This window comes from Somniosus microcephalus, chromosome 5, assembly GCF_052327205.1.
Source record: "Somniosus microcephalus isolate GS21.2 chromosome 5, FLI_Smic_1.0, whole genome shotgun sequence".
Taxonomy (NCBI): Eukaryota; Metazoa; Chordata; class Chondrichthyes; order Squaliformes; family Somniosidae; genus Somniosus; species Somniosus microcephalus.
Genome location: NC_140991.1, coordinates 246,074,717 through 246,093,025, shown reverse-complemented (window position 1 = coordinate 246,093,025; position 18,309 = coordinate 246,074,717). Strand labels below are relative to the sequence as shown.

Here is an 18,309-nt window from a genome sequence, read left to right as displayed (position 1 = left end):
CATCCACCTTATTTGCAAGACTCCTTGCATTAAAATAGATGCCATCCAGCCTTGCCCTTGTATATTTGCCCCGTCTACCAAGCTGACGTGTTTTTTTCTCTATAATTGGCAGCACATCACCCCCTCTTTCAGCTCCTCTCTGTATCCCATCCCCCTGCCAAGTTAGTTTAAACCCCCCCCAACAGTGCTAGCAAACCTCCCCGCAAGGATATTTGTCCCGCTCTGGTTCAGGTGCAACCCGTCCGACTTGTACAAGTCCCACCTTCCCCAGAAGCAGGCCCAGTGGTCCAGGAAAGTAAAACCCTCCCCCCTACACCAACTCATTAGCCACGCATTCATCTGCTCTATCCTCCTATTCCTATACTCACTAGCACGTGGCACTGGGAGTAATCCAGAGATTACAACCTTTGAGGTCCTGCTCTTTAATCTGTTACCTAGCTCCCTAAATTCTTGATGCAGGACCTCATCCCCCTGGTCCCAATGTGGACCACGACCTCTGCCTGCTCACCCTCCCCCTTAAGAATGCCCTATAGCCGCTCAGTGACATCCATGACCCTGGCCCCAGGGAGGCAACAAACCATCCTGGAGTCACGTTTGCGGCCACAGAAACGCCTATCTGTTCCCCTTACGATAGAATCCCCTACCACTATTGCTCTCCCACTCTTTTTCCTCCCTTTCTGAGCAGCAGAAGCGTCCCTGGTGCCAGGAAGCTGGCTGCTGCTGCCTTCCCCTGGTGAGTCATCCCCCTCAACAGTATCCAACTTGGTATACTTGTTTGAAAGGGGGATGTCCGCAGGGGGCCCCTGCACTTCCTGCCTGCCTCTGTTGCTCCGCCTGATGGTCACCCCCTGTGCAGCCCTACCCTGAGGCGTGAACAACTCGCTAAACGTGCTATCCACGAGCCTCTCAGCATCGCGCATGCTCCAAAACTCATCCACCCGCAGCTCGAGCGCCACAATGCGGTCTACAAGTAGCTGCAGCTGGATGCATTTCCCGCACACATGGTCGCCAGGGACACTGGCAGCGTCCCTGACTTCCCACATAGAGCAGGAGGAGCAGAACACGGGTCTGAGCTCTCCTGCCATGACTTACTCCTTTAATTAATCTAAAAATTTATTCAATACCCCAGTTACAGGTATACTCTAGGGTGCTTTATTTACCAACTGTCCTCACTACAACACAGAGCCCCTAGAAATTTAACACCACAGAATTCAAGCTTGTAATGAAAAGAGAGAAATACTCACCAACCAACCAATCACTTACCTGCTCCCTGGTGACGTCACCCCCCGATTACTTTTTACCTCTGCAACTTCCGAGCTCGCAGACTGGAGTTTGGTATGCCTCTCCTGGCCTCGCTGCCGCTTTTATTGCCGCCGCCGAGTCTCCCACAGGTCCGCTGCTCCCGCTACCTGCCGCCGCTGCTCTGAGGCCTCGCTGCCGCTTTTATTGCCGCCGCCAAGTCTCCCACAGGTCCGCTGCTCCCGCTACCTGCCGCCGCTGCAGTATCTGACCACAAACACTGTTGCTCAGCAACAGCTTGTAAACACTCGGCCCGTGGCTTGGAAGCGTCTCTGAAGCTGTTGCTAAGATACAGAGACGCTTTCTAGAGCCTGCCGTGTCTGACCACAAACACTGTTGCTCAGCAACAGCTTGTAAACACTTGGCCCAGTAGCTTGGAAGCGTCTCTGAAGCTGTTGCTAAGCGACAAAGACGCTTTCCAGAGCCTGCCTGTGAAAAGAATGCTGGGAGAAAAAAAAAACCTAACCAAAACGGCTGCTGATTTCTGCCGTTAGATCAAAGTTGTCGGACATTCAACTTCCGGATAGCACAAAGTTTCCTGTACTAGGGTTGCAAAATTCCAGGAATTTTTAAAAAGAGGAAATTTCCCATGGGAATTGAGTTTTTTTTGCACACTGATGGTTTTTGTCTCTGACCCTTATATTATCTTTGTCATCAAAATAAACATACTGTTCCATACAAATAAAAACAGGCTTTTAAAACTTTATTTAGGTTATAATTTTGAACTTTATTGAACCCCCACAAAAAAGACCCATCTAAAATAAAAAGAGCGGCAGCTTATTTAGCCTGTAATTTGTCCTTATTTTGGCCCTTTAAAGTCTTCTACTCATCATTGCTCCTCCCGATTCTCTGACTCTGGCTCTGATGTGTCCATTTCCTCCTCTGTGTCACTGTCTAGCTGTGTGGTGGACACTTCTGTATCTGGCTCAATAAGTTGTAGGTTCACCCGGATATCCACCAGTTTCTCCACTCTCATTAGTCAGCCTGTTGCGCACCTTTGTATGCATATTCCCAAAATGTGACCAGTTTCGTTCAGAGGCCGCTGATGAAGGTGGGATTTGGAGTATCACCAAAGCAATGGGTGACAGGGCCTCAGATGCACAAAGTCCCTTCCACCAGGTATGTGCACCGATATGCTTGCATGATTCCCATATCCCATCCCCATTCCAAAGACCTTGCTTGGTTGAGAACTTTGCCAGACTTCCCAGAACTTTGCCCACATCCAGATTGAGGTGGCGTGAGAGGGTAGAAATCACACTAAGCACTGTTGATCTGTTCTCCAGAAAGTATTGGTCTCCCAACATGCTTTGGGTCCAGCATGTATGCTGCAGCATGAATCGGCTTGAGACAAAATTCTTGACGCGTCTGTATGAATTGAACAATTGCCTTCTCTGCTTTGAGCAGCAGGGATGTGGGTAGGGCAATGCTGATTTGTTCTTTTAAAATCAGCAAAAAGCCGGAGAACATCTGACAAGACAACGTCATCTCCTTCAATCTGAGCAATTGCAGATGCTACTGGTGAGAGTAGTTTAAGGCTGCTAACCACTCTCTCCCAAAACACATCATCCAGCAGTATTTTCTTGATGGTGGTTTCCATATCCCCAGACTGGGATATTGCCATTTCTTGCAGCGACTCCTTACCCTCCAGAAGGCTGTTGTACATTATGACAACGCCACCCCATCTAGTGTTGCTGGGCAGCTTCAGTGTGGTGTTCTTGTTCTTTGCTTGGAGTTGTAGGTTGCTGCAACTACCTTTTTTCCCCCGACATACTTAATAACTTGCTTGGCTCTCTTGTACAATGTTTCCATGGTTCTCAAACCCATGATGTCCTTGAGGAGCAGGTTGAGCCCAAGAGCTGCGCACCCAATAGACGTAATATGAGGGTAGGCCTCCTCCACTTGAGCCCAAGCAGCCTTCATATTCGCAGCATTGTCAGTAACTACTGCAAAGACCTTTTGTGATCCAAGATCGTTGATGACCGCTTTCAGCTCATCAGCAATGTATGTGCCTGTGTGTCTGTTGTCCTTCGTGTCTGTGCTCTTGAAGAACACTGGGAGAGGAGTGGAGACGATGTAGTTTATGATGCCCTCCCCTCGTACATTTGACCACCCATCTGAGATAACTGCAACACAGTCTGCCATCTCTTATCGTTTGAGCTTTCCTTGGACTCTGTTATACTCAGCCTCCAGCAAATAAGTAGACAAAGCATGTCTGGTGGGAGGACAGTATGCAGGGCAAATAACATTGAAAAATCTCTTCCAGTACACATTGGCTGTGAGCATGAGGGTGAGCCTGTCGCATATACAGCTCGAGCAAGGCACTCATCTGCATTCTTCTGGCTATGGTTATCCATTGTATCAAAGAACTTTCCAAGTGGGCCAGGAGTTGCTGATAAGGAGCCTGATGCTGAATGTGAACCATCATTTTCTTGAATGGAAGCAGTGGAACTCTGGGCTGACTGCTGTGAACTGAGTGTGAAGTTGTTGCATTTGGATAAATGCTGCTGCATCTTTGTGGCATTCTTTACATCTGGCTTTGTACAGCGCTTGCACATGTACACAGTCTTTCCATCTTTAATGCCTGGGGTAAAATGCTTCCACACATCCGACAGTAAACGTGGCATTGTTCTATGCAGAGAAATAAAGGGCATTCATCTCTGTCGAACTGCGGTCGATCAGCACGATTGCAACAGGGTGAGTAAATTTTTCCTGATGCTCCATGTGATGGAAGCATGACCTGTGCATGCACGACGCTACATCACCAATAGGAGGGAGCTAATCGCTCATCCAACCAATCAGGACACATTTGTTCACAGTCACACACAAAACTTGTAATTATTAAATCAAGCCAAGTAAGATAAACATATATTGACTAAGAAATTCCTTAATAATTAAGATTCCATCTCTGTTAGTAATTTTAAAGAGAGGACCTGTGGGGAAAAAAAATGAAATACAAAAAAAAAATTATGCTAGCATGTGCAAATTCCCAAGCTAAACTTAACGTGGAAAATTTCCGGAAATTTACCGGAAACTTTCCACCCCTTCGCAACCCTAGTTATTACTGGGTAAAATTGACAGCAACTTCTGGCGTCCACACATGCGCAGTTAAATGAGGAAACCCGGAAGTTGCCGCTAGTATTACACTGCTCCTCCACAGACTGCGCTGTTGCTGCCTTCAATGGAATCTGCAGAGAAATCACTTATTTCGTGAACCTTGCCTAATTGCCCACTAGTTCCGCACTTAAAACAGATTCAAAAGTTAGAGCTTGTAGAATCTGGAGTAACTGAGCTTTTAACGGATTAATAAGCAATGTTCCCTGTAAGCTGTGCTTTATTCTGCACAGCCCGTTTCTTAATGCATGGCCCCTTTAAATTCCTGCATATGTGCAGTATTTACAGTATAAAAGCCGGTGAGCAGCCTGCGCGGTGTAACATTTGCATATTGATTTATCATTGGCCTGCAGGCATCAGTAAGGAATACCTATTATATTCACATGCTGAGTTGTCATTGGCCTGCAGGCATCTGTAAGGACTGCTATTGTTTTGGAGGACCCAGGGTCCTGACTCCATCTTGTCCACACGGTGCTGTATTGATTGAGAAAGCTTACAGACCTGATGCTTCATTAAAAGAGTTTAAACTGCAATACTCCATTGTCCTGCAATTTATTATTTTTGTACAAAGTGTGCAAAACAAGACATGGTGTCAGAACAGGGATTTGAAATGGACATCGTTGGAGCTCCCTTACCTCGAATGAATTGGGAATCTTTGAACTTACCTAGAGAATGGAGCAAGTTCAAGCAACATGTGGAGTTGATGTTTTCGGGTCTGCTGAAAAGCAAAGGGGAGGAAGAAAGATGCAGCTACCTACTCCTGTGGATCGAAGAAAAAGGGAGACACATTTTTAACACATGGTCTCTCGCCGCGGATGAAGCAAAGGTACTGAAAAGTTATTTTGACCGTTTTGAAGCATATGTGATGCCCAAGACAAATACGATATTCACTAGGTACAAGTTTCAGGAGAAAGTACAAGGAGCTAGTGAGTCGTTTGAACAGTTCGTGACCGAATTAAAACTGCTGGTAAAAGACTGTGCATATGCAGATAAAGAGATGGTCAGAGACCGCATCGTGTTTGGAATACATTCAGCTAAGAGAGAGAAACTTTTGAATGTTGGGTCCGGGCTAACGCTGGACAAAGCTATAGACATAGCTAGATCGCACGAGATAGCCCAAGCACAGTTGAAAACCATAACCGGCGCCACGAGCAGCTCGAGTGAACAGACAGTGCACGCAGTTAATAGACACACAACAAAGAACACTGCCCAGAGAGTGTGTTTCAGAACAGAAAGAACAGCGAGAGTTCTAAAAATGGGCGACAGACATAAAACGCTTCAAAAACTGTGGATATTGTGGAAACAACTGGCATGGAGAACAGGAGTACTGCCCTGCCAAAGGAAGGCAATGTACTAAATGTGGTAAACAGAACCACTTTGCTAAAGTTTGCAAGACTGTTTTTGGAAAATCAGTACACACAGTGAGGTGACAGCCAAATGCCAGATAGAGAGCCAAATGCAGAGGAACTGTTTATTGATTCTGTGTCACAGAAAAAACAGATTTCAGAGATTGAGCAAGCTTTTGCCGATATTGAGATAGGAAAACAGGGCAAAGAGCTTAAGTTTAAACTAGACACTGGATCTCAGGTTAATGTAATTCCTCTGAGTATCACAGCTTGAAGGATGAGTGTGAGCTACAGCCCACCTCACGCAGACTGACCGGCTATGGAGGTGAGCAGCTCATTGTAAAAGGCACATGCGTGATGAAATGCAAGTACAAAGAAAGTGACATGATGTTGGACTTTTACATTATTGACACTCGAGCACTGCCAGTGCTAGGTCTAAAGGCATGTTTAGACATGGACCTCGTCAAGCTAGTGCTATCATCGACAGCACCAGTTGATAAGTCATGGAGGAGTTTGCTGACATTTTCAAAGGAATCGGACTATTCCCAGGTGAATGCACTATTCACCTTGACCCAGCAGCAACCCCTGTGGTTTGCCCACCGAGAAGGATACCCCTTGCTCTACGTAGTCGCCTGAAGGAGGAGCTGCAGAGCATGGAGAATACAGAAATCATCGTCCGGGAAACAGAACCGACAGTGGGTCAACGCGTTAGTAGTGGTTGAGAAACCACGTACAGGCAAGCTCAGAGTCTGTCTCGACCAGAGATTTGAACAAGGCTATCAAATGCCCTCACTATCCTCTACCAACGCTAGATGACATCACACCCAAGCTAGTGGGAGCACGTTACTTCAGTGTAATGGACGCACGATCAGGATACTGGACTATCAAGCTCACGGAAGAGTCATCTAAGCTAACAACGTTCAACACACCATTTGGACGCTACCGATTTCTGCGTTTACCATTTGGTCTTATCTCAGCTCAGGATGAATTCCAGCGGAAGATCGACGAAACCTATGAAGGCCTCGACGGAGTAGTCACAATCGTAGATGACATCCTCATCTATGGCAGGAATAGAGAGGAACATGACAGGAACCTCTGTGCGATGCTACAAAGATCACGGGAGAAAGGTATCCAGCTCAACCCCGAGAAAAGCATAATCGGATCCACCGAGATCAGTTATTTTGGGCATCGCCTCTCAACTGATGGCATTAAGCCGGATCCAGAGACAATCCCTGCCATCAAGAAGATGGAGCCACCGAAGAACCACGCAGAGCTAGAGACAGTACTAGGCATGGTTAACTACTTAGCCAAGTTTGCCCCGAGCCTCTCCGAAATCAACGCACCCATGCGTCAGTTGCTCAAACAATCCAATGAGTTCCTGTGGGACAAACAACACGACACAGCATTTCAGAAAATGAAAGACCTAATCACCAGAGAACCAGGACCAGTTCTTGCCTACTTCGACCCCAACAAAGAGCTCAGACTACAAGTGGACGCGTCAAAGTACAGACTAGGCGCAGTATTACTGCAAGAAGGAAAGCCCATCGGCTACGCTTCCAGATCTCTCTCAGACAGTGAAATCAACTATGCTCAAATCAAGAAAGAGCTATATCAAAATCAAATCAAATCAACTTTTGTCATTGTTAGTGCACAAGTGCAGTACAACGAAATGTAGGCTTGCGGCTCCCGAGAGTGTACATTTGGATTAAGACATTTAAACATTCAACATACATTTGGCTTGTAGTATATTAACATAAATATAACCATAATAAAGTGCATTGGTAGATGTGCAGGCTTTAGAGTTTATTTGTGGAGCTCAGTAGGAGGACAGCCCTGGGAAAGAAGCTGTTCCTAAATCTGGTCGTACGGGTGCGGGTGCAATTCTGTTTGGATGCAAGCGTTTCCACCAGTACGTCTATGGCCGATAGGTCATTGTGGAATCTGACCACAAGCCCCTCGAGTCAATCATGAGGAAACCACTGGCCGCGGCCCCACCAAGGCTAGAGAATGATCCTTCAGCTACAGAAGTATGACTTCACAATCATTCACCGTCCAGGCAAAGACATTCCTGTCGCAGACACACTCTCCAGAAAGTCTCTTAGCTACCAGGACAGCAGCCTCAGTGAAGGCATGGATGTGCAGGTGCACATGGTGTACAACAGCTTACCTGTGAGTGACTCAAAACTGAAGGAGATCTGAGCAGGAACAGAGAAAGATGCACAACTCACACTGCTGAGCAAAGTCATACATGAAGGATGGCCTGAGGAAAGGAAGAAAGGCCCTCAGAGCATATCTGAATTCTGGAACCACAGAGACGAACTGTCACAAATCAATGGAATCGTCTTCAAAAGGGGAGAAAGTCATCATTCCTACCAGTCTGAGAAGAGATGTTGACAAAAATTCATGCTGGACATATGGGCATGGAAAAATGCAAACAAAGAGCACGTGACATTATGTTTTGGCCCGGAACACATTGAGGACATTGTCGGAAAATGTTCCATTTGTCTAGAACGCCGCCCATCAAATGTCAAAGAGCCCATGATACCTCACCGTATCCCAGACAGGCCCTGGCAGGTCGTCAGCTGCAAGCAAATGCATGCAAAATGTGCACAGAGAGAGCAACACCAAGAGATACTATGACAGGTCAGCTGGACTACTGCCGCCGCTGCACAATGGAGAATCCGTCAGAATCCAGGAGCATGACTACTGGAAGCCAGCAGTCGTCATCCAGCCAGCTGACACTGAGCGATCGTATCCAGTCCGCACCAAAGAAGGACAGGTGTACCGCCGCAATCACAGGCACCTCCTGAACACCAAGGAACAACACCGTCATTCCGACGAGAGGTCAAGCCTAGAGTTATCCTTGACTTGTGAACTGTCAAAAGGGTGTAGGCGGATCGCTGCCCTAAAAAAAACTGTACATCGTTATTGAAGCATTGAGATGTTTTCAGTGCTAGTTAAATGTTGAGTTTACTTATATGTTGATGTTACTGAGAACATTATGTAGAAGAAAGGTTCAAGTAATGCATAACATTTTTCTTTTAAAAGGGGATGTAACATTTGCATATTGATTTATCATTGGCCCGCAGGCATCTGTAAGGAATACCTATTATATTCACATGTGATCACATGCTGAGTTGTCATTGACCTGCAGGCATCTGTAAGGACTGATATTGTTTTGGAGGACCCAGGGTCCTGACTCCATCTTGTCCACACGGTGCTGTATTGATTGAGAAAGCTTACAGACCTGATGCTTCATTAAAAGAGTTTAAACTGCAATACTCCATTGTCCTGCAATTTATTATTTTTGTACAAAGTGTGCAAAACAAGACATGCGGGACCTTTCATATTACTGCAGGGTCTCGTGCATGCAGCTTATTAGGTGATATATACTGAACAACCTCTCTGCCTTTGAAAATTTAGTATGGAGTCTCATTTCCTTAGAAGAAAATGAATGTTGCAGATTAAGTTTCTCCCTTAATCCCATGTATATGCTCCACTCTTTATTTCACAGTCAGTACAATGATTTAAATGTAATTTATATTTCCTAGTTTTTACTTCCTGCTTTGCCATCTGTGAGGATTCTTCAATCTGATTGGTTGGACAGTTTCCCTGCTGCTTAACCTACTCACAGATGCCACAGATCACCTGTAGAGGGCGCCGAATTCAAAATGACGGCAGAAGACTCTAAATCTGCGCTGAAAGTCTATGGGCAGCTGTACACGAGGTTAACGGCGCTCACAGCAAAATCCGGGCCAATGTTCTGGCCCCAGGTCATGCTATTATAATAAGGCCAGCAAAACTCCTGAACATAATGGACACAAAGGGCCAGAACTTACGGTGACTTTGACAGTGCCGTAATCCTTCAGAATGGCCCCGCAGGTTCCGGGTTTCTGCATGTGTGAAAACCCAGAACTTGCGATCGGTCAAGTTGTGCCTTGCCAGATCATGTGAACCGACTGAAAATCACTTTCGCTGGCGCAGAGTTGGGTTATTTGCTCAATTACTGCCCAGCAATTGCCCACAAAACTCTTATGGCTGGTAAAAAAAGATTTAAATAATGATGCACAAACACTTATGATTAGTTTAGGCAAATATTGGCCCGGATTAAAAGGTTTAAAATTATTTTTCAAAAAATGTAATTTTTATTGTATTTGGTGTAATGAAGGGACTTTTAATTAAGTCATTTATATTTATTAGACTTGTCTAAATTGTTAATTATTTGGGGATTCCACTGCATGTCATTAGGGGATTCCGTTCAGAAATGACTGCAATGGAATCCTCTTCTCATTGGGGGACCTGGCCCACATGATCCTGGGGACGCTTCTGAACCGCCGGCGTCCCTGGGTTCCGTGGGCCTTTGCGCAGGCATATACCTGGAGGCCCGAGACCCGAACTCTCCATAGCTTTGGAGCCAGGAGCCAAGTTCATAGATGTTCATAGATAGTCCAAAGATGTGCGGGTTAGGTTGATTGGCTGTGATAAATTGACCCTTAGTGTTAGGGGGATTAAATACATGGGGTTACGGGGATCGGGTGGGATATGTGTCGATGCAGGCTCGATGGGCCGAAATGGCCTCTATCTGCATTGTGGGGTTTCTGTGATTTCTGTGATTTCTGTGATGTTTCACGGGTCGGAGGTGTACTCCAGAGGTACGCCTCCGGCCGCAAATTCAGGGCCAAGATCTGCTTATGGGAGAAACCAGTGACACTGAACCGGAGAGATTATGCAGGGCAGATTATATATTTGTAATAGAAGGGTTATTCTACAAATTTCATCACTGTATAATAAGCCAATTGAAGCTGTATAACCGAGACCCTGGTGAGAATTGGAGTATCTCATTTATCAGTAAACTTATTGAGCAAAACCCTTCAACTAGTGTTTCAGAAAACAAATCAATTTTAATATAATAGTTTCTTTACCTCTCTCTGCTTCTGCACCTCATCTTCACTGGATTCAAGAGAAAGTGGTAAAACTTATGGATGGAAAAAAGGGTCACATTAGCAGACAAGTAAGGTTAAGGATCCACCAAAATGTGTATGTTACATTTAATAAAATCAGACAAACCTCTTAGGACAGACTTTTTCCTTTTTTTATGTTTGCTGTAGTCCACGACATTGGGAGTAACTTTCACATGGGACTCAGAAAGCCAGCTGTGGTCGGTCCCCTCACTACTCGAACCTTCCTTGAAGAACTTCTTTAGATCACTTCTTTTATGCTGACATTACAAGGCTGATCGTTAATTATAAAAAAGAGACTGCAAAATGTTTTTAAAAGTTTAAGATAGTTTGGCATCCCTCTATACCACATTTCATATTTTAATAATTTGAACACAGCCATCTTGTCACATTCGTAGCAAATTTCATGAGTTGATGGCACCTTGTTTTATATTTGAGAGACATGGGCCCAGAAATTCGGGTCTCCATGGGTGAGTACGCACGGGGTACTCACCCGTAGGCCGAATGGAAGTGCCGGTTTTCTGCATGCACTGCGCATGCGCGGGAAACCGGCACTTTCGATCCTCTGAACGAAGGGGTTCAGAGGTCGAATGCGCGCGGAGAGGCTGCGCGTGCGCTTTGAACTTAGGGTTTTTTTTTTTTTTGCAGGTTTTCCGGGATCGTAAGCCTGCAGTATTTAGAAATGTAAAAAGCAGGCATAAGGCCTGCTTTTTACAAGGTAAGTGGTCAGTTAATTAAAATTAAGACATTTTTTCCACAGGTTTATTATTTCTAAATACTTTAAAGCAAGGTAAGTTTATTTTTAGCCCCGTTAGAATATTAAAAAAATTTCAAAAATTTAAGTTATTGTTTAATAGTTATTTAATGTAATTTATAGTTTATTTAAAAAGTGTGATTTAAAAAAAAAAAATTATTTGAATGTTTACTGCTATTTTGGGGCTGTAGTATTCATAAGTTTTGACAGGTCTTCCTGTCAATCTTATGAATGGGCTTTTCCCTCCTCCAATTGGCTGCCCATGGCTCACGTGATCCCAGGGGACGCATCGCACTAACTACGCCCCTGGGACACGCAAGCACAACACGCCGGCAGCTGGGCCAGGCCCCGGAGCAGAATTCCACGGGGCCCTACAGCTCAACTGCCGGCGCGCAAGGTAAGTGCAGGTCGGGGGCTTACACCCGGGGGAAGCCCCCGACCTGAATTTGTGGGCCATGATACATTTGAAAGTACACAGCTCAATTTCGCAATAGGTGAAAAGCACTGTTCTCCCCACCATTAGCTTCAAGCATTTATATAAACTATCAAAATAGAACCAAAGAACATTACAGCACTGAAGGCGGCCATTCAGACCACCATGATATGCCAACTCTTTAAAGCTAATCCCACTACCCCATATCTTTCTCTGCTTCAAATAGTTATTCAATTTTCCCTCAAAAGATAGAATGATCTCTGCCAACACCGCTCACTTTGGCAAAACATTCCATGCTCCGACAACCCTGTGTGTGAATAAACTTCTCCTCAGTTCTCTCCACACTGAATAATTTAAATTGTAGACACCTCATCACCAACTTATTAAGGAAGTAATAGCAGGATATTTAGAAAAATCATAATAAAACCATGTTGACTCTGCTTGATTGTATGAAAGGTAAATCATGTTTGACAAACTTACTAGAGTTCTTTGAGGATGTAATGAGCAGGGTGGATAAAGGGGAACCAGTAGATGTAGTATATTTGGATTTCCAGAAGGCATTCGATAAGGTGCTACAAACATAGAAACATAGAAGTTAGGAGCAGGAGTAGGCCATTCGGCCCCTCGAACCGGCTCCGCCATTTAATGAGATCATGGCTGATCATCCAAATTCAGATATTTAATGAATTGGCCTCTACTGCCTTCTGTGGTAGAGAATTCCACAGGTTCACCACTCTCTGGGTGAAGAAATTCCTCCTCATCTCAGTCCTAAATGGCTTACACCTTATCCTTAGACTATGACCCCGGTTCTGGACTCCCCCACCATCGGGAACATCCTTCCTGCATCTAGTCTGTCTAGTCCTGTTAGAATTTTATACGTTTCAATGAGATCCCCTCTCATTCTTCTAAACTCCAGCAAATATAAGCCCAATCGACCCAATCTCTCCTCATACGTCATTCCTGCCATCCCGTGTATCAGTCTGGTGAATCTACGCTGCACTCCCTCCATGGCAAGAACATCCTTCCTCAGATAAGGCGACCAAAACTGCACACAATACTCCAGATGTGGTCTCACCAAGGCCCTGTACAACTGCAGCAAGACATCCTTGTTCCTGTACTCAAATCCTCTCGCTATGAAGGCCAACATACCATTTGCCTTCTTAACCGCCTGCTGCACCTGCATGCTTACCTGCAGCGACTGGTGCACAAGGACACCCAGGTCTCGTTGCACTTCCCCTTCTCCCAATCTATTGCCATTCAGATAATAATCTGCCTTCCTGTTTTTGCCACCAAAGTGGATAACCTCGCATTTATCCACATTATACTGCATCTGCCCAATCGCCCAACCTGTCCAAATCATACTGGAGTTTCTCTGCATCCTCCTCACAGCGCACACGCCCACCCAGCTTTGTGTCGTCTGCAAACTTGGAGATATTAGATCTAGTCCCCTCGTCTAAATCACTATATTTTGTGAATAGCTGGAGTCCTAGCACCGATCCCTGCGGTACCCCACTAGTCTCTGCCTACCACTCGGAAAAAGACCCCTTTATTCCAACTCTGCTTCCTGTCTGCCAATCAGTTCTCTATCCAAGTCAGTACCTTACCCCAAATCCCATGTGCTTTTACTTTGCACACTAATCTCTTATGTGGGACCTTATCGAAAGCCTTCTGAAAGTCCAAGTACACCACATCCACTGGTTCTCCCTTATCTATTCTACCAGTTACATCATCAAAAAATTCCAGTAGATTAGTCAAGCATGATGTACCTTTTGTAAATCCATGTTGACTTTGTCCGATCCGTCACTGTTTTCCAAGTGCTCTGCTATTACATCTTTTAGCATTTTCCCCACTACCGATGTCAGGCTCACCGGTCTATAATTCCCCATTTTCTCTCTACCACCTTTTTTAAAAAGGTTACTGCACAAGATAAGAGCTCATGGGGTTGGGGGGGGTAATATATTGGCATGGAAGAGAGGATTGGCTAACTAACAGAAAACAAAGAGTCAGGATAAATGGGTAATTTTCCGGTTGGCAAATGCTAACTAGTGGGGTGCCACAGGGATCAGTGCTGGGGCCTCAACTATTTACAATCTATATTAATGACTTGGATGAAGGGACCGTGTGCACTGTAGCCAAATTTGCAGATATACAAAGATAGGTGGGAAAGCAAGTCGTGAGGAGGACACAAAGGGCTGGATTTTGTCAATGCGTTGGGGGCGGGACTGCTGGTTGTCTGGTTTCAGTCCTGCCCCCAACAACGTCCGGCCAACTCACGCTATTTTCTCTTAATTGACCTTAAGCCCACCCTGCGGGCTCAGCCAGCCAATTAAAGGAAAACCGGTGACAGAGGATGTCAGCGTGTGACATTACATCTGTCAAAAATTTGTGACAGATGAATTGTTAGCGTTTGACAGCTTGAGAAGCTGTCAAACACTGACAATTTCTGTTCTAAGGTGAGCCCTTGCACAAAGACTCATCTGAGAATGCAGCAGCCATTCTGTCATCTCTGCCGTTGAGATGAGGCACCTTTGGATCCCCAAAGGTTGAAGCCTGCAAGAAAAAGCAAAGGTAAGTAAACTTTTTCTAACACTCTACACTCATCTCTCATACTTACTTCTCCACACTTGCACCCATCACTCACCTCCACAGTGGACCTTTCGATCCCTCCCACCCCCGCAGACCCACTGCTCGCCTCGCTGGCCCTGGCGAGGTTCGCAGCCGTCAGGAAGCCCGCACTTTCAGGGGTAAAATGGGGATAAGCCTCAAAACTGCTGGTTAACTACTTGTTAACGGCAGTTAATTGGCTCTAATCCCCTTCCCGCCTCGAGGAGACAGGTCCCTGCATGAGTCGGAGACCCGCCTCCCAGGAAGATGGCACGGAGGCGGGTTGGGAGCGGGGTCAGTACCCGTTCCCAGTTTCTGCCATTTTCCCGGCAGTCCCGCCTCCCCAGGATTGTGAAAATTTCCCCCTGCAAAGGGATATAGATATGTTAAGTGAGTGGGCAAAAATTTGGCTGATGGAGTATAATGTGGGAAAATGTGAGGTAGGAAAAATAAAAAAAGCAAATTATTTAAATGGAGAGAGACTACATAATGCTGTTATAGAGTGATCTGGGGGTCCTCGTACATGAAACACAAAAAGTTAGCATGCAGGTACAGCAAGTAATTAGGAAGGCAATTGGAATGTTGGCCTTTATTGCAAGGGGGATGGAGTATAAAAGTAGGGAAGTCTTGCTACAGCTGTACAGGGGGCTGGTGAGGCCACACCTGGAGTACTGCGTGCAGTTTTGGTCTCATTATTTAAGGAGGGATGTACTTGCATTGGAGGCAGTTCAGAGAAGGTCCACTCGGTTAATTCCGGAGATGAAGGGGCCATCTTATGAAGAAAGGTTGAGCAAGTTGAGCCTATACTCATTGGAGTTTAGAAGAATGAGAGGTGATCTTATTGAAACATAAGATACTGAGGGGGCTCGACAGGTTAGATGCAGGAAGGATTTTTCCCCTCATGGGGGAATCTAGAACTAGGGGGCACACTTTCAGGATAAGGGGTCGCCCATTTAAAACGCAGATGAGGAGGAATTTCTTCTTTCAGAGGGTCGTGAATCTTTGTAATTCTCTACCCCAGAGAGCTGTGGAGGTGGAGTCATTGAATATATTCAAGGCGGCGAGATATATATATTTGAGCTACAGAGGAGTGGGCGGGAAAGTGGCGTTGAGGCCAAGATCAGATCAGCCATGATCTTATTGAATGGCGGGGCAGGCTCGAGGGGCCGAAAGGCCCACTCCTGCTCCTATTTCTTATGTTCTTAACTCCGTAGAGGAAATAACATTTTCTTTGTTCACTGTCAAAACTTGTAATAATTTCAAAAACCTCTCTTAAATCTGCTCTTAACTTTTGCTAGTCCAGTGGAAATAATCCCAATATCTCAAGTCCGTTCTCAATAATAGTTTTGCCTTCCTAGCATCATCCTGGTTTATCCACACTGTACAATCTATGGCTTTTAAATTTCCTTTCTATAATGGGGCACCCAAAACAGGGCACAGTACTCAGTTCTGACGAAGGGTCATCAACCTGAAACGTGAACTCTGTTTCTCTCTCCACAGATACTGACTGACCTGCTGAGTATTTCCAGCATTTTCTGTTTTTAATCACAGTACTCTGTTGGCTTGAGTGTTTTGTATACAAATCATTGCACTTCCAACCCTTCTCTAGTCTGAGCAGCACCCATTTACCTCAACTCTGTTAGTCAACCATCTTTCTATCCATGCTTCTACATTTATTCTTGTATCGTATGCCTGAATTTTTCAAACAAGCCTCGAGACACCTCATTGAATGCCTTCTGAAATGCCACATACGCTAAATGTATTGCATTCCCTTTATCTATCCAGTAAATTCTTCAAAAATAGATTATCTCAAATATGACTTAGTAAATCTGTATTGACTGTGCTTTGAAACATAGAATCTTACAGCATCAAAGGAGGCAATTCGGCCCATCGTGCCAGCTCTTTGAAAGAGCTATCCAATTAGTCCCACTCCCCTGCTCTTTCCCCATAGCACTGCAAATTTTCCTTTTCAAGTACATATCCAATTCCCTTTTCAAAATGACTATTAAATCTGCTTCCACCACCCTTTCAGGCAGTGCATTCCAGATCACAATAACTCGCGGTGTAAAAACATTTCTCATCTCCCCTTTGGTTCTTTTGCCAAATATCTTAATTCTGTGTCCACTGGCTATATTCTTTATCAGAACCCTTCATAATTTTGAACATTTCTATTAAATCTCCCCTCTAAAAAGAGAACAATCGTAAATTCTCCAGTCATTCCACATAACTGAAGGCCCTCAAGCCTGGTACCATTTTAGAAAAGTTGAAGCCCATGGGATTAAGAGCGACAGTGGCAGCGTGGATGCGAAATTGGTTGAGAGACAGAAAATGGAAAGAAGTGGTGAATGCTTGTTTTTCCAGACTGGAGGGAAGTATATAATGGTGCCTTCCAGGGGGTCGGTATTAGGAGCACTGCTCTTTTTGATATATATTAATTACCTTGACTTGGCTATAGGAAGCTAAACTTCAAAGATTGCAGATGACATGAAAGTCAGAAATGTAGTAAACAGTGAAGAGGAGGAGAGTAACAGACTTCAGGAGGACAGATAGACTGGTGAAATGGGCAGATAAAATTTAATGCAGAGAAGTGTGAAGTGATGCATTTTGGAAGGAAGAATGAAGAGAGACAGTATAAATTAAACTACAGTTTTAAAGGGGCTGCAGGGAGAGAGACCAGGGGGTTTCCATACACAGATCTTTGAAGGTGGCAGGACAAGTTGAGAAGGTTGTTAAAAAAAGCATATGGGGGGATCTTGGATTTATATATAGATGCACAGAGTACTAAAGCAAGAAAGTTATGCTAAATCTTTATAAATCACTGGTTAGGCCTCAGCTGAAATACTGTGGTCCATTATGGGCACCACGGATGTCAAGGCCTTGCAGAGGAGATTTACTAGAATGGTAATAAATGCTGGCCTTGCCAGCGACGCGCACATCCCATAAACGAATAAAAAAGTACCAGGGATGAGGGACTTGAGTTACATGGAGAGACCAGAGAAGCTGGGATTGTTGTTCTTAGAGCAGGGAAGGTCAAGGGGGCATTTGATAGAAGTATTCAAAATCAAAAAATGTTTTAAGAAGTGTAAATAAGGAGAAACTGTTTCCACTGGCAAAAGGATCAGTATCCAGAGGTCACAGATTTAAAGTATTTGGTAAAAGAGCCAGAGGCAAGAGGAGGACAATTTTTTTTAAGCAGCGAGATAGGATGATCTGAAAGCATTGCCTGAAAGGGTGGTGGAAGCAGATTCAATAGTAACTTTCAAAAAGGGAATTGGATAAATACTTGAAGGAGAACATTGTAGGGATGTGTGAAAAGAGCAGAGGAATGGAACTGGATGTCACTTTCAAAAAGCCGGCACAGGCACGGTGGGCCCAATGGCCTCCTTTGGTGTTGTAAGATTTCATGATTCTATGAATACCCTTACCTAACAAAAATCGATCAATCTCAGTTTTGATATTTTCAATTGACCTAACCTCAACAGCTCTTCGGGGAGAGTTCCAGATTTCCACTACCCTTTGTGTGAAGTGCTTCCTGACACCACCCCTGAACGACCTAGCTCCATTTTTAAGGTCTTGCCCCTTATCTGGACTCCCCCACCAGAAGAAAGAGTTTTCCCTTGATCTACCCCAACAAATCCTTTAATCATCTTAAACACCTCAACTGTATCACCTCTTAACCTTCTATGCACAGGGAATAAAAGCCTAGTGAGTGTAACCTGTCCTCATAATGTAATCCATCTGCAGTATGTTAGGCTGACTGGCTGGCCTGTACTTTCTTGCTTTATACCTCTCCCTTTTCTTGAA

At 44.8% G+C, this 18,309-nt stretch overlaps 1 protein-coding gene across 3 annotated transcripts in view; it reads right to left on the bottom strand.

The window, feature by feature from the left end:
• sycp2l (synaptonemal complex protein 2-like) overlaps positions 1 to 18,309 on the bottom strand; it is a 291,748-nt gene that overhangs the window by 76,990 nt on the left and 196,449 nt on the right. For all 3 annotated transcript variants that reach the window (XM_085988796.1, XM_085988797.1, XM_085988798.1), the window contains 2 exons: positions 10,824 to 10,974; positions 10,679 to 10,731 (listed from right to left, as the gene is read on the bottom strand). In XM_085988796.1, the coding sequence (XP_085844922.1) occupies positions 10,679 to 10,731; positions 10,824 to 10,974 (204 nt within the window). The remainder of the gene's footprint in view (positions 1 to 10,678; positions 10,732 to 10,823; positions 10,975 to 18,309) is intronic.